Source organism: Harpegnathos saltator, unplaced genomic scaffold (genome assembly GCF_003227715.2).
Source record: "Harpegnathos saltator strain DR-91 unplaced genomic scaffold, Hsal_v8.6 scaffold785, whole genome shotgun sequence".
Lineage (NCBI taxonomy): Eukaryota > Metazoa > Arthropoda > Insecta > Hymenoptera > Formicidae > Harpegnathos > Harpegnathos saltator.
This window is the reverse complement of record NW_020230632.1, coordinates 444,445-459,585: the sequence shown is the minus strand read 5'-3', so window position 1 is coordinate 459,585 and position 15,141 is coordinate 444,445. Positions and strand designations below refer to the sequence as shown.

At 44.0% G+C, this 15,141-nt stretch overlaps 2 protein-coding genes across 3 annotated transcripts in view; one reads left to right on the top strand and one right to left on the bottom strand.

Annotated features, from left to right (window-relative positions):
- The first annotated feature begins 1,386 nt into the window (after positions 1-1,386).
- Syx17 (syntaxin 17) lies at positions 1,387-3,258 on the top strand. Of its 2 annotated transcripts, none has more exons than XM_025306522.1 (5): positions 1,387-1,873; positions 1,958-2,153; positions 2,264-2,304; positions 2,640-2,856; positions 2,976-3,258. In XM_025306522.1, the coding sequence occupies exons 1-5, from the start codon at positions 1,745-1,747 to the stop codon at positions 3,119-3,121; spliced, it is 729 nt and encodes a 242-aa protein (XP_025162307.1). In that variant the 5' UTR covers positions 1,387-1,744; the 3' UTR covers positions 3,122-3,258. The 2 variants fall into 2 exon arrangements, with proteins under 2 accessions (XP_025162307.1, XP_011149070.1); XM_011150768.3 differs by having other exon boundaries at positions 1,390-1,873; positions 2,264-2,466; positions 2,976-3,257.
- Positions 3,259-5,780: 2,522 nt separating this feature from the next.
- LOC105189000 (uncharacterized) overlaps positions 5,781-15,141 on the bottom strand; it is a 338,666-nt gene continuing 329,305 nt past the window's right edge. The window contains 11 exon segments of the mRNA XM_019844040.2: positions 5,781-6,665; positions 6,746-6,949; positions 7,043-7,159; positions 7,256-7,469; positions 7,571-7,714; positions 7,880-8,251; positions 8,357-8,530; positions 8,636-8,711; positions 9,132-9,381; positions 9,490-9,857; positions 9,859-9,926. Coding sequence (XP_019699599.2) covers positions 6,442-6,665; positions 6,746-6,949; positions 7,043-7,159; positions 7,256-7,469; positions 7,571-7,714; positions 7,880-8,251; positions 8,357-8,530; positions 8,636-8,711; positions 9,132-9,381; positions 9,490-9,857; positions 9,859-9,926 — 2,211 coding nt within the window. The 3' untranslated portion in view covers positions 5,781-6,441.

The window sequence follows — 15,141 nt, the reverse complement described above, 5'->3', positions numbered from 1 at the left end:
TGCACGTGTGCAATTTTTTGACACTGATTTATGGTATTAATCGATATTCGATTTTCGGTACTGATTTACTCTTTCATTTCTCTATAACAAAACAGAAAATTAATGCGAATTGTTTATCAATCCGCGTTAATTTGATGAAAAAATTAGGTATTGATCGGTGTTCGGTTTTCGGTACTGATTTATTCTCTCATTTCTTTATAAGAAAAGAAAAATTGATACGTTCGTTTAACCGAGTTAATTTGTTGAGTAAATTAGAGGGGGAAGTACCTGAAAAATAAGAACAAATTGTCATTGCACTTGGACAATTTTCTGACACTGATTTATGGTATTAATCAATATTTAATTTTCGATACTGATTTACTCTTTCATTGTACTATAAGAAAAGAAAAAATTGATACGAATCGTTCATTTATCCGCGTTGATTTGATGAATAAATTAAATATTGATCGTGCACGATTGGGGGGGAGGGAGAGGGATGGAGATAGGTTGAAGAAAAGCTGCTAGGAGAGGGGGGAGGGAGAGGGGGAATGAGATAGGTTGAGGAGTGGAGGGAGCGAGAGGGAGGACGAGGAGGATTAAAAGGATGAGAGAGAGAGCGAGGGAGAAATTGTGAAGGAATGGAATGAATGGAGGAAAGCGAAAATCGGCGTTAAGAAATAAGAATTATAGGAGTAACAGCGGCATAGAAATATAGATATATACATATGTATAAGAATAGATGATAAGCGAACAATTAATTATAAGAGATTATAAATTAATTAATTATAAGCGAGCGGGTAGATGTAAGATATTTGTAAAGTAGATTTAAGGAGGGGCGGGGGATAGAATAAAGAAAATTATTCTGTCGAAGCATCGGATATTTGTTAGCTTTATTTTAATTAAAGAGGAATGTGTACTATTAGAAAATATGTTAGCAACTAATTGGACAGAATGTCAAAGTTGTTGTAACGCTGTTTTCGGAAAATAATTAAAGGTCATGGTAGCGTTAAAGAGTGGAATTTCATCTCATGCGAATTTTGTCCCGTTCTTATTAAATGTTGGATTATTCGCTGCGGACAATAACTCTTCTACTTTTTATCTAATATTCAATGATAATAAATAACATTTAACACCAGTTCAGCAGACAAAATGAACAGACCTATTGTCTGGCATAGAGATAGTAACTATGGTTGCATCACGGACATAAACCGCTTGAAAGTGGATGTAGCACGGACTTCCACCACATTCAGATTTTACCACCAAGACCTAAAAGTGGATCGTAGCATCGTAGTTCCCCTCTCAAAATGGATGCAGATGGCGCCCTTTCCCAGTGCGGAAAGTCGGTGTCGTCGATAACACCGTGTTGGCCGCTCTCACGTTCCTCTCTGAGCCAACAGTCTTTATAGTATTTCGTCGGTGCTCGTTACTTTCAACGGATCCCTGCTACGAGCCGCCACTATCTGTACCAACAGCTCGTAGAATACTTGTCATGTCTCGCATTAATGTGTGTTTGTAATCAACAGATGATTGTGGTTATTTTGGACAGGACAAGATACGCATAAATTTACTAGTAAAATCGCACCCGACAGTATGCCATTGTCGATTAACATTCTTTCTCGCGAAAGACATTTAAAGTAAAGTTTACTGTGAAATGTTTTAACAAGTGAACTCTTTGAAAGAATGACCCACGACTGATAAACATTTATCATAAAGATATAGAAAGGGTGTAAAGCGAACAAGTGTAAAATAGAACGTCGCAAAAGATATGTCGGACTTTGAGAATCTTACGATCAAGCAGCCTATTAGGCGCTTAGAGATCCAAATTAATAATTTTAATGTCGCTATTCCACACCATGTTGACCTATTACAACGATACAGGAGCAACATTAAAAAGGTATTATAGTTGTTTCATATTCTAAGAATTTGCACATTTCTCTCTTATCCTTCTCACAATCAGACAAAATAATTTGTCTTATAGTATCAAGATCAGCGCGATTGGGAACGAATCCAAAGAGAACACGCAAATGTCTCCAGAATTATTAAACAGCTGAAGGAATTATTGTATCAAATGGATACTCTAAGAGCACAAGTGCTTGACAGTGACATTGAACAATTTGATAAGTTAACAGCAAAAGCACGAACGAGCATCATGGATGCAATTAGAGAATACTTGGGTAAGAGATTTGACACATGTGTACACAATATTGTCGACTTTGATCTACATAAAAATACAAGTTAAAGATTCAATGTACATATATATAATAGTATAAATATACACTTACAGATATGGAGTTAAATTTGTGGTTATCGCCACCATCGTCACCAGTAAGTGGAAATCAATTACCACATCCAGTTGCAAATGTTCAGTTAGAAGCGCAACAGGAAGATTTGCAGCATCAACAAGATTGTTTGCAAGTCTGGAACTCTTTGCAAGGCGACATACAACAGTTACAAGAGCTTTTTATTGAGTTTGATAAAGTTGTACATGTGAGTTCATGGTTTCATATAATAAAATATGAAAACACAATTAATACTGCTGCCAATCTTCGCTAAAAGAAAAGAATAATTTTAAAATATGTATGCATCAGCTTGAAGACTTTACCGTATATGCTTTATAATTAATGTATATACATATCAACAAATTTTTCTTTTTCAAATAGGATCAGAAAGAAATGGTTGTTAATACAGAAAAGAATGTTGAAGAAACCCAGGTAAATGTGAAGAAGGGTTCAAAGTTTTTGGAGAAAGCTTTAAGATACAAGGCTGCTGCTTATCCCCTAGCAGGCGCTGTACTAGGCACATGTATCGGAGGACCTATAGGTTTGATAGCAGGATTGAAAATTGGTGGACTAACTGCTTTAGGCTGTGGTATTTTAGGTGAGTTTTGACATGAGTTAATTCTAAATGGGATGTAGAATTTGTTAAAGCCATGTCCCTTATGGTATATAATACGAGCATAAATAGGGGATAAACATAGTAGGCATATTTCTCTCTAGGTTTTACAGGAGGATCATTGTTGAAGAAGAAACATATAGACACATACAAATTTGAAACATCTAACGAATCAGTTGCCGATGTCAATAATGTTAAAAAATCTACTTCTTGTCCTGAAAATTTAGAAATGGACAAAAAGCAGTTGTGACGAAACATTATTTCGTCAAAATGTGATATTAGTATTAAACATACAAAGAAATGTAATATTGTGTAATTTTAAATTGTTACGATATTTGTACGTTTTACTATATCTCACATTTGTTTCTTTTTTATTTTTTAATATTTCTGACATCATAGTTAAAATTATTTTTTATATTTATTTAATTGAAAAAAATTAAAACAAGTTTGCACAACTGATTAAGTCTAAATTTTTATTAAATTTTCTTAAAGAGTATAGACGGTCTACTTTGCAATGTACAGTGATATTACCGTACTTTGCATATCTTTGGTGAAATTGTTACTTGCAGCAAATATCTATAACTCGCAAGTGTCCTGTTATGTACAGGCATGTTCAAGATAAGGATAGGTAGGTTTCGTTTTTATGAAACAATGATGTTAGTATGCCTTTCGCGTGCCTTGATGTCGCTTCAAGCTATTCAATATACGTATCGTGTTTCGCAACATTTTAAACGTGCTAGTTGCTTATCTATCTATGATTTGCTACAATCATAAGTATGCATCCGAGTAAAAGTTATAAATAAAATATAACACAGATATATATTGTGTATCGTGCTAATGATAAATTGATATCAATTTACGATATTATACCATGGATATGTTAAACTTGAAACAGACTGAATCGGATTATTTGGAGAAAATGATTCGCGACACTCAGCAACATAAGAAAAATATGTCGACCAAGATATAAAATCGTTTTGTATGTATACACTGACCTAATTACGTGTAAATTATTAAAACTACAAATCTATTATTTTCTATAATATATACAATACACGTGATTGTGAGAACTGATCGAATCACGTGCGAATTTACTCTCGCATATTATGTATCGGGAATATAACAATATAGGAAAATAACACTGGTGAAGAACTTGAGTTCTCTACAAAAGGCACCCAATACAGTATATTTAGCAAGTAATAAAATACATCGGTGTTAGACACGGTACAATACTGAAATAATCGTGTTATTAAATGTAATATATACATTTCATTCATAATGAAAATACTTAATCTATAGGGACTAAAAAGTGTTTCATATACTTAAAAAAATATTAATAAATATCTAAAAACGCGCGCGTGCGCGCACGCGGTGTGTATAATATTAAGTGACTATATCGGCATATCTTTTCTCTTACAAGGTACTATGTTTATCATTAATGTTATTCCAACATCCCTAAATTCAAAAGCAACACCAAACACGCATTCAGACTTGTGGAAAATAGAAATTGCTTACTTTCTTTCGCTTAGTTTTACTTTCGAAGATGAGGGATGCTCAGCCAGGTGCACCGCCGATGTACTTATGGCATACTCGTGTCATAATTTAAAATCAAGTAAATGCAATTAATTACTTTTGATTGCAAATAATTGTAAATTAACATGATTAAGTAATTAAACCATAATAGAATAGGGTGCATCGGACTGCGCCAGAAACTCTTTGCAACATCCTACGATCTACATCTACGCTTCTAAATACTTAGACTTTTGTCCACGAAATATCAAATAAACAGTTTGGTCATTGTCCATAAGGTATACTTACGATACCTTGGCAGACCTTGGCAATATAAGGATGGCTAATGAACCGTCTTACTTGGAAGCGGTGTAACAATGCAGAATCACGCGACAGTTTCAATGTTGTTTCAATGTCACGTTTATTTGAAAGAAGACTCTTGGGATCAATCATTGTTTCCTTTATATATATATAATCAGATATATCTCTTGAAAGATGCTTAATTACAAATCATACAATTGCATGTGTTTTAAACAATCATGTGTTATACACTACAAGTGATACTTTCAGTTAGAGGTTATCGCAGGCAAGGTGTCACGAGTGATTCTGCATGGTTGAACCAACAGATTTGATATGAAAACATTGGAATATGGAGTGTGGATTGTCTTAAGGCAAGCTTACCATTTTAATTGATCCTAAGCTGTTCCAAAACATTGATCCACACATGTATCAAAACAACTTTATTCCTTAAACATAATAGTACTTCGTAAAAAGAAATTTGGCTTTCTAGTACAGGCCAGAGTTAGGTTTACATCTACGACGGGTGATAAAAGATTTTACAAATGACTGACATAAGAAGAATATAATATATATATAATATATATATATATATAATCTGAAAATTATATATATATATATACATATACATATATATATATATATATATATATATATAATTATCGATTATATTACCTGTGTGGCTACGTCGTATAAACCTTTAATATTACATTATATTACAAATTAGTATGTGTGCGCATTGATTTGACATTCCTGAACATATAGTCTCCAATAAATCTCGGTGGAAGCATCATCGAAATAGTCACGATAATGGATGGTAATAAGGAAAATATATATTTTCTTCTATGCGAAAAACTGCATTTTTCTCTTTCTCTCTCTCTCTCTCTCTCTCTCTCTCTCTCCCCCTCTCTCTCTCTCTCTCTCTCTCTCTCTCTCTCTCTCTCCCCCCTCTCCCTCTCTCTCTTTCTAAGACGATCATATATTTTCCTTAATGTAATAAAGCGCGAACACAATGTGGAGTTGGAATATTACTATTTATTTTATAACTATGATATAAATAAAAGTATAAAATTATCGTAAAAGTCACCGGAAATTTTATGGGATTTCCCGCCGCTGTAATCAGGAATGCCAGTGTAAATGAGGATGGCGACCAGTGCATATCGTTTATAGTACTGTAGCATATCCCGACATGCAATCTTACATTTGGTAGCACACGTCTATCTAGCGTCGTCTTGAGCACATACGTGAAATCAATGACAGCATAAGAAAATACAGGTTGCTATTACTTCAAAAAGATTCTCGGTGAGCTTCATAGGTAACGGTTACGCGATCTCACATGGATCTGTGGATTTCGAAGCGTATCAAAAGATAGATTCACAGACAGATGAGATTCTCACTCGGGAGCTGTAAAACGCCGGTCTGATTCGGTACCATCTCCGCAGCCTTAGGAAAATAATCTACGTTTATGTAATGCGATTACAAACTCGTAGCTGGGCACACGTGTTAAGCGTAATGCGGCGACCTACCGAATTGCATGCGACTTGGTGTTCTTTCCCATCGTTACGTCATTGAACTATCAATTGCTCAAGGCTGCAAATGTCGCCCTAATGCTACAGTACGCGTGCGACGATATTGCCTCATTGCACCTAACTAAATATGCCACGACGACGTGTCACGTTCTCCGTGATCGTAACACAAACTTGCAAGTGAATCGATGATATACACTATCGCTTCTTCGCGACTGTTCCCCGTGTCGAGAAGGATTCACAGATTAATAGACATGTCTTGATCGTAAGACGTGAGATTCGTATCGGTCGAAGAAGCGGGCGTAACCGTTGCCGCCGTCGCGCTGGTCGGCGACTGCAAGGGGGTGGAGGTCGTAGGTAAATGCGACGTAGGACTCTCCAACGTGGAATTCCAATGACTTCTCTCGGTGCCATCACCTCCGTCGTCCGACACGATCGAGATATCAGCGATAATACCGCTTTCTGTACGAAGTGAGAAAGATAAACGTGCAATACACGGAAGATTGTAGATCGACAGTTTGTTGATACAAAAATATACTGACCGACGCTGCACTGGCTGTTGAGCGTGGTACTACGATGATGAGGTCGCGGGCTTGTGTCCAATCCGAGATTGAGTGTCGTAGGGGGGCCGCTGCTGCCGCCGCTGCTCGAGGACGAACTAACGGAGATCACGCTATGCGGTCTCCTGCTGCAGCGACTGGAATCCTCCGACATCGACACCGCTATAGAGTTTCTGAATCTAGGTGCTGTGGGCAAACCCAAGTCGTCGTCTCAAACTCACTCGTCGACCAACGAAGCGGAAGAACGGATTTTCAAGAAAGTATTATTGCCGTACGTACTCTTAGAGAGTTGAGCTACGCTGATGGAGCGATCGTTAATCTGATCCGCACTAGGCCTTATATCTAAACACGGTTTGTTCCCAATGCCCATGCTCGACATCTCCGCCAGGCGCACTTCTAAACACAGCAAAAACGCCGTAGATTATTAATCGCTCCTGCGGGCGGTTTTCTCTTTTCAAACGAAGGACGAACGAAGCGAAGACGACGAGTCACCTCTGTTTCGAAGCGCCTGTTTCCACAGAAGGTTGCTAAGTTCCTCGGTCCAGGCCTTCTTGATGTCCTCGCTCGCGCACTGCAGCGTGTACGTGTCGCCCGGTTTCCGCTTGCGGAACCAGATCTCGAATTTAGTGGGCGAGTCCGCGATAACGGCGGTCAGACCGATGTCCGTCGTCTTAATGCTATGTTTGTAGATGTAAATGTCAAGATTCTGGAAGAAGAAACGCACACGCATCGGCGATATCTGACGAAATAAGAAAGCGCGCGCGTCCGCAGCGTGTGGAGAAATCTACACGCGCAGGTCCTTCTTACCTTCCTGTCGGGGAATCTCCTCGCTTTGCTAAAAAGTATAAGATCTTCGAATAAGAAAACTTGACGCAGGCACTTCTTGCCCTTTCCTTGCCAGACTAAAAACTCGTTTTGCCGCAGCAGTCTGCCTTGTTCTTTCACGTTTACCTACGAAGGAAGATTGCACATCTTGCGTGACCAACTACAATATTGACGGGTGCCGCCGCCGCGTCTTTGGTATTTGGTTTGTTCGCCGGAAGATATATATATATATATGTATTCTCGATACAATGTTTTGCTTGTTGATTTTAATCGCAATGAAACGGGACTTACGTCGCAATCGCGAAGCGAATCCATCGCCAGAAGATCGTTTCCGTGGCGCAGCTGAAATCGTACCATCTGCTCGGCCGCTCTCAAATCCGCCTCACCCTCGACCATCGGTTTCATGCTGTCCTCTTTCTCCTCCTTCTCCTCCTTGCCGGACAATTGCTCCGACAGATCCGTGCCGGCTTTGACTAATTGCTGAAGTAACAGAGCGTATTTGCCCATTCGCTGGACCGGCTTCAGCAGGTAACTGGCGAGGTCCATTTTGTCGCCCAGCTCCAGCTGCTTCTGCTTGAAGAAGCTCGTGCCGTATTCCGCCATGAGCGAGTCCGAGTTTGGCTTGTTTTTATTGTACAGGGCGTAGAGATAAAACTTCTTCTCCTGCGAGACAGCGATTCGCACACACAACGTCTTATCTTTTCTAATCTACCTGAGGAGACGTGCAGTATTGTTTACGATCAACAGCAAGATACGATCAGAACTCACATGTCTGAGGAAACACTGTCCCACTAACATGGGCGATTGCTCGCACTGCTCCAATTCGCGCAGAAAGTGCTGGCTGTGAAATTCGTATATCTTCTCGACATTCCCGAAAATCACGTTCCTCTGGCCACGGAGCGCCTGCGGGATGTCCTCTCGCACGAGTTCCGGTATGTAGTTCTACGCAGGGAAAAATTTACACGTGTGCTACATGTTGAGAATACGTCGAGGTACGGCGAAATTATGCTAAGCGAAGGTGTCTAACGACGTAAGCGTGGCAATTACCTCTATTATGTACTCGAGGGATTTCACGTAGTCCCGTTCAGTCTGTATCATCTCCCTCATTATGAGCAGTATTGTTCTGCAAGGTGAAATTCCTCGTTAAAACCAAGTCGCATACGTGTAAGAATTCGTACGAGGAAATTACGAGGAGGAACAATAGATCGCTGCTCTAACGACGCGGCGACGAGACGGAATATCAAGCGACGCGCGTAGGACATGCTGACGCGCCTAGACGTGGCGATAATATCGTGACATTTTATTCCCAATTAACCCGATACCAACGTCCTCAACGAGTTTTGATCGCTCGACTGCTGATGTTCGTGTAACTAATTAATTTCGCCTCTCGACCATTTCAACCGAATTAATCGCGCGCGCGGCGACGAGGTGAAACTCAGCGCGTTTTTTTTTTTTAACTTTTCTCTTTAACTCGAATTTTTCTAACTTTTCAAACGTGCGCGGCAACACACGACAGAGAGAGAGAGAGAGAGAGAAAGCGTACTTTTTCGTCTTCATCCCCGGCGCGATGCTGGCTGATCTGTGCAGGTGAGAATTCACCGGTGGCTTCACCAGCCTCCGCGGTGCCGGGCTTCGCGGGGGTGTCCGTGGCGGCGAGTCCAGCAGCTGCTCGGCGCTCTCCCGAAGTTCGGCGATGTTGTCCAGCACCGGTCGGCCGCCGCTGCCAGCTGAGCCGACGCTTTCCATCGGACAAGCGTAAGACGCGCTACTGTCGCTGTCGTCCCAAGACGTTCCTGAAATAAACGCGATCCCGACGTTAAGATACCTCCGCTCTTTCTATCTCTCTTTACCACGATCGTTTGTAAGGATTTATCGCGCGCAGATCAGGGAGCGCGCCTTACTTTTGATCAAAGTGTCGTCCCAAGAGGTGGACTCGGAAGCGGCGAAGGATCTTCTCCTCGCTGGGCTCCCAGGGGCGGAGGTGGTCCTGGCGATTTCTAGCGCTTCCGCGCACTTGTTCCTAGCGATACGGCATTGCTCCAGCAGGACCTCGTTGCCGAGTTTCTCCGCCAAGGTCATCATCTCGCTGAAGTGCTCGGGCGGCAACGGCGGCCTCGCCATGAGGAATTGCTGGGACCTCCTGTCGCTCGCCATGCGAGCCTCTTGCGCCCACTCGTAGGCGCGGTCCTGCAGGAGGCAACATCTCGACGTGTCCTCCAGGTACTCGCGTCTGTCCTCCAGCCGGGAGCCGAATCCGCGTAGATGCTGCTAGACCGCGACTCGCGCACCCGCTCGCGCTCGCCGCCTCGGCAAGGTCGCTCCCTTTGTCCAGGTGTCTCTGTAACGAGCGAACGAGAGGATGCAGGTGAGAGTAACGAATGACGAGCGCGAGTCCCGATCGTAATCTGAGCGCGAGCATTAATCCCGCCGCCGCCGCCGCCGCCGCCGCCGCCGCCGCCGCCGCCAGAGAGAGAGAGAGAGAGAGAGAGCCAAAGGGCGGTCGGGTCGTTTCCCCAACGTCGCTCATTACGACGCTCGGGGCTTCGGTTCCGTCTCTGGGAACTTTATCTAGAATTTCATTTGGAAGTTCGCCGTGAGAGAGGCCATAACGGAAGTCAGCCGAATATTTCATCCGCCTATCCGGAGCTATCTCTCTCTCTGTCTCCCTCTCCCTCTCTCTCTCTCTCTCTCTCTCTCTCTCTCTCTCTCTCTCTCTCTCTCTCTCTCTCTCTCTCTCTCTCTCTCTCTCTCTCTCTCTCTCGCGCAACTCGAAGGGGCGCGGGAGGAAAATAAAAGACAGGGACGGGGCTCCCCCGCGCCTCGCCTCCCGCGATGAGACGCGATATCCGTGGTGGTGTCTGGCGGATCGGAGAGACGCCAGGCGGAACCTCCCGCGGCGTCCGACGCGGGGGCCGTCCCTAACGGAGGGGCCATAAATCGGCATATGGGGGTAAATAATGTCGCGATAAGTCGGGGAGGAGCTGGTACAGCCGGCCACTGTGCGACACGGCATCAGTACGCTCACTCGCTCGCAGGGAGAAGAGGCTGGTTAACGCGCGCGTTTACACGGAGCGGAGCGAGCGAGCGAGCGAGCGCACGCTCGCCGGTATTATATCCCGACGAGCGATGATACACGTACTCGCATTCGTGGAAGCGTGAAATCCACTTAGACACGGCTCGGCTACATCCTGGAACACGGGCTGCTCCGATCGAGTGTCCGTGACGAAAGACTCGCGCGCGCTCTCTTTCTCCCTCGCCTCTCGCCCCACAATCGACCGGGATATAATAGCGCGCGATCGATCGCGAGGGACGACGCAGGGCCCCGCTCGCGCGCGGGATAGAAATCGTGCGATCCATCCCGCTCCACGCACGGTTACGCGTTAATATCGACGACGTAACGCGTCCGCGATAAGTCGTCCGCGACCGAGGAGGATTTCTCCGAGCGGTTTACTTATTACATACATAATGATGCATTAATATGCGATCGAGGACGCGCGGGATAAAATCGGAAGCTGTTCGACGGGTGAACAGCGCGCGGGCTGCGTAAGAAGAGAGAAGGAAGAGAGGAAGAGAGAGAGAGAGAGAGAGAGAGAGAGAAGAGTATTTTCACACGGACAGCATTTCGGCCGACGCAGGATTACGCGTCGCGTTTCATCCCCGATAAAGCATATCACGCATACCGTAAAACGCTTTAATATCGTAAGTAAAAAATGTATGTGCGCGTAACCGCAACCGCCGCTGTAATAGACGCGTCGCCGCGTCGATATCGTGAGCGTCAAAGAGAGACGAATGTCTACCCCGGAGGAGTGACGCGAGTTATTCGAGTCCGTGTTACATTTTATCGCAATCCATTAAGCGATAATCGCATCTGCGACTGGGTAAGCTGCGGAAATTACGAGCGTTTAAAAACGATTAAAACGGCTACACGTGTCGCTTGATTGCGCCTTTATGCGCCGGGGGAGGGGGAGAGGTCATGCGACCACTTCACAATTCCACTCAAATATCGTCAACATCGATAAGGGAGACGAAGGTGTGTCTGTTTCTTGGAGAAAGAATGCGTTATTGATTTATTTTCAACGTTGGTCGGAAAAAACATGAAAATTGACTCGTTAAAGACAGAGAGGAGCGCTTGAATTCTTTCAGGCGACTGGATTACTTCGTTTGACCGGCGATAAGTTCTCGCATGATACGCGTCTCATAAATTCGCGTGTCGCATCGCATCCTCGGGAAATATAATTACCCGGAGATGCTTATGTTCACTTTTCTTTTTTACGATCGGCTCGACCGATCGTCGGTGCGGCGCGCTACGCGCGAGATGTTTCCTCGCTCGCATCCGAGCGCGCAAACATCGCTGCGCGCACGTGACGAGTTTCCCTCAAGAATCTCCGAGTGACAGAACGATTTTTCTCCTCCGTTCATGTTGAAGCACGAGCCGTTATTACGCTAATGGCACTATTGGCGCTATTGAATAGCACGCAAGCGTTGTTACTTACGTGCATCGATATAATCTCCCATGAATTCGTTCAGAGCAACAAATATGTTCCAATTACCGTGTTATTTTGCCACAGCAGGAAGCGCGTTGAAGAAAAAAAAAAAAAAAAAAAAAAATTCCTTCACGCGTCGCCAACAACGCGGTTGAATTCGCGTCTGCTCGATTTCCCGCTGTGACTTTGTAGTTTCACTCGTAATCGTGCGATACGACGTTTACTCACGGAAAAGAAAGAAAAGAGACGCAAGGAAAGGGAGAAGGAGAAAAGTCACTTTTCCCTTTTCGCGCGCTTTCAGACATAAATTCGAGCCCGCTCTCCGCAGCACGCGGCCAAACTCATCGATATAAAATCAGCATACGATCGACATGAACTGTCCGTGCAACGTAATTACGAGCCTGGTCGCTGCAAACTGGACTCTGCGAGAGATGACCGCCGATTAAAATCGTAAATCAACATCGCCGCGTGCGTCGACGATATTTCTGAATCTCTCCGCCACCAGACTGTCCGGGGCTGTGCGGGGCAGCGGCAATATCGGGATATTGAATCTTCTATCGAAACGGATCGATTTGCCGGTTCGCCCTCCCGATCATGAGTGGTTTGTAGAACACGTGAAATATTGCTGCGAGGGGTCGTGATGCATCTCCTGCTCTTTCTCCTCGAATCGTTTAATCAGGGGGTCCGTCCCGGCGCGAGAGATATAATCCGCCGCGGGAGTAGGCGTGCGACCCTCTTAAGCGCGATGGACGGGCGCGCCGCGTGCGCGTGCATAGGGGTGATTATTAAATTTCATGTAGCCGGCGGCTCTCTCGCGTCGCCTCGCGCACCGCCCCGCATCCAAGTGATCCGCAACGCTAACAATCGCCGTCGCGCCCGTTTCCGCTTCCCAGCCGCGCGCGCGCGCTCGCCTCGCGTGCCTCGCATTATCGTTAATTGTTTTCGCGGCTAAACCAGCCCGCATCCTTACGAAAGTCCGCCAGCTATGTGCTAATTCATTGTCGCGCCCTCATTGACGCACCGGTGATATCTAGACCGCTGCGAATCATGGATCACCGTGAAAGTACGCAAGTGCGTTTGTAATTTATCTCGTCGCGCGTATCTTGCGTATCGACAAGTAAAAAAAAAAAGAACCAAAGTCGTACACTGAGAGAAAAGTATATGATGTTTGGAACTATAATGATATAGTGACTAAATTATAGTCCGAAATATCATATTTATAGTAAGTATTGCCATAATATCGGCAATAATTACGATATAGGCATGGTATAACCAACTATATAATATTTTTTATTAAGAATTGTAGTAAGTTAAACTAAAATTATTGTATGGATACAAATATAAAATGGTAGGTAAAAGCAACTCTTTTATATAGTCAATATTACTAGAATATTTGCTAAATGATGACAGATGTAACTGTATATGAATATTAAATCTCACTTTATTTGTGAATGAGAAATTATCATATATGTGATAAAAGTAACTAAACAATTATCTCAGACAATCATTGACTATATATTTGTGTTTGTTCTACTATATCATGCAGGTTCCACGAACTATAAAAATATGGTTGACGCCAAAATGAACTGTAAAATATAGTGAGATTATAGTTAATTCAACTATATTTTTCTATCAGTGTACCGCTATCTCCTTCTCCGCGATCGCTGTTTCGACCGTCTCGATGTGGATCGTCGCTTACTTTTATTTTCCTCCAGTTTGCGCGTATCGTCATTGCGCACTTGGGACAGTCCAAATCTCTCAAAGGAAGCAATCGCATGCTAATGATGCATAATGTTAATTTTATCACATTTCTCAGCGCGTCTAGCACGATCCCGTTTGTGCATCTCGTTAGTTTGAGATCGCTCGACGAATCGCTTGGAGCGTCACAAAAAGCGCGCGTTGCAAGAAAACAAAAAAAAAAAGTCGTCGAGCAAGCACCGTGAAATATAACCGAGCAGGCGAAATACCTGTTTAAAAGGTTCACGTTTGACACGGTCGTTTAACGCGTGCAACTATGATTTGCACGCGAATACACGCGGAAACAACGAGTTACGACGATATAAACGTCCGCTTAAACGATTTAAAAATCACCGCGTGGTGGTTCGTTAGGAGATTAAAAGAGCGTTACGCTGAAATTGTTTCACAAATCCACGCGCGGCAATTATCGCAACGCGGAATTTAGAGACGAGAAAAGAACTGTAACAGTAGATTGCGGGTACGGTATTACGATGGAATGTAGAAAGGCGCCTCTCTCGGAGCATAATTATTCGAGCGTGAAACCAGATTAGCGCTAAAACGTGACCGACCTCGCGGATATCGTAGATCTGTTGCCTTCTCCGTACGTAGTGCGCGCGCGTGTATGTGTGCCCCTTAATTGACACGTATCGTTGATTATCATAATAAATTGTCAATTAATATCAAGGAAGCAGAGCGTGCGCGCGGACAAAGACCTCTTGCAACGAACGCGCCGCGCCGATTATACTTTCTAATTACGGCAACACGCACACACACACACACACACACACACACGCGCGCGCGCGCGCGCGCGCGTGTCTGCCGTGGATGGAAAGTCCTATTGTGGCCAGAAGTTACACGCCGAGTCGGAAGAATCAATCGCGCGACATGAACCTCTTCGCGAATGCGAGAGTCATGAAAGTGCCTAATTAACGCGCTTCTTCGCGTGCGCGCGATGCGTTTTCGCGATCGATGACTCGAGATTATCGCACGATGGAGACGTGCGAGAATTTTCTTCCATCGAATTCCGACGAAATTCCGTTCCGCGTTAAATCGTCGAGAGAAACTCTTAATTGGCTAACGACACAATCAATGACATACATGGACTCTCACCTGATTCGATCTGACTCGAATTCGCGCGTCGCGATCGTCCGCGTGATCGCGAATTCCCGCGCGGCCGAGGCGATGCGAGCGAACGCAGAGTTGCAAACAGCGAGAAAGTCCTCGATATATTCCGCGGCGTAATTAATGATAGACGAGTTCCGCGAACACTGTCACTGCGAACACAATGACTCACATTTTGTCCGATCATGATCGTCTCCTAAGGCTCGACGT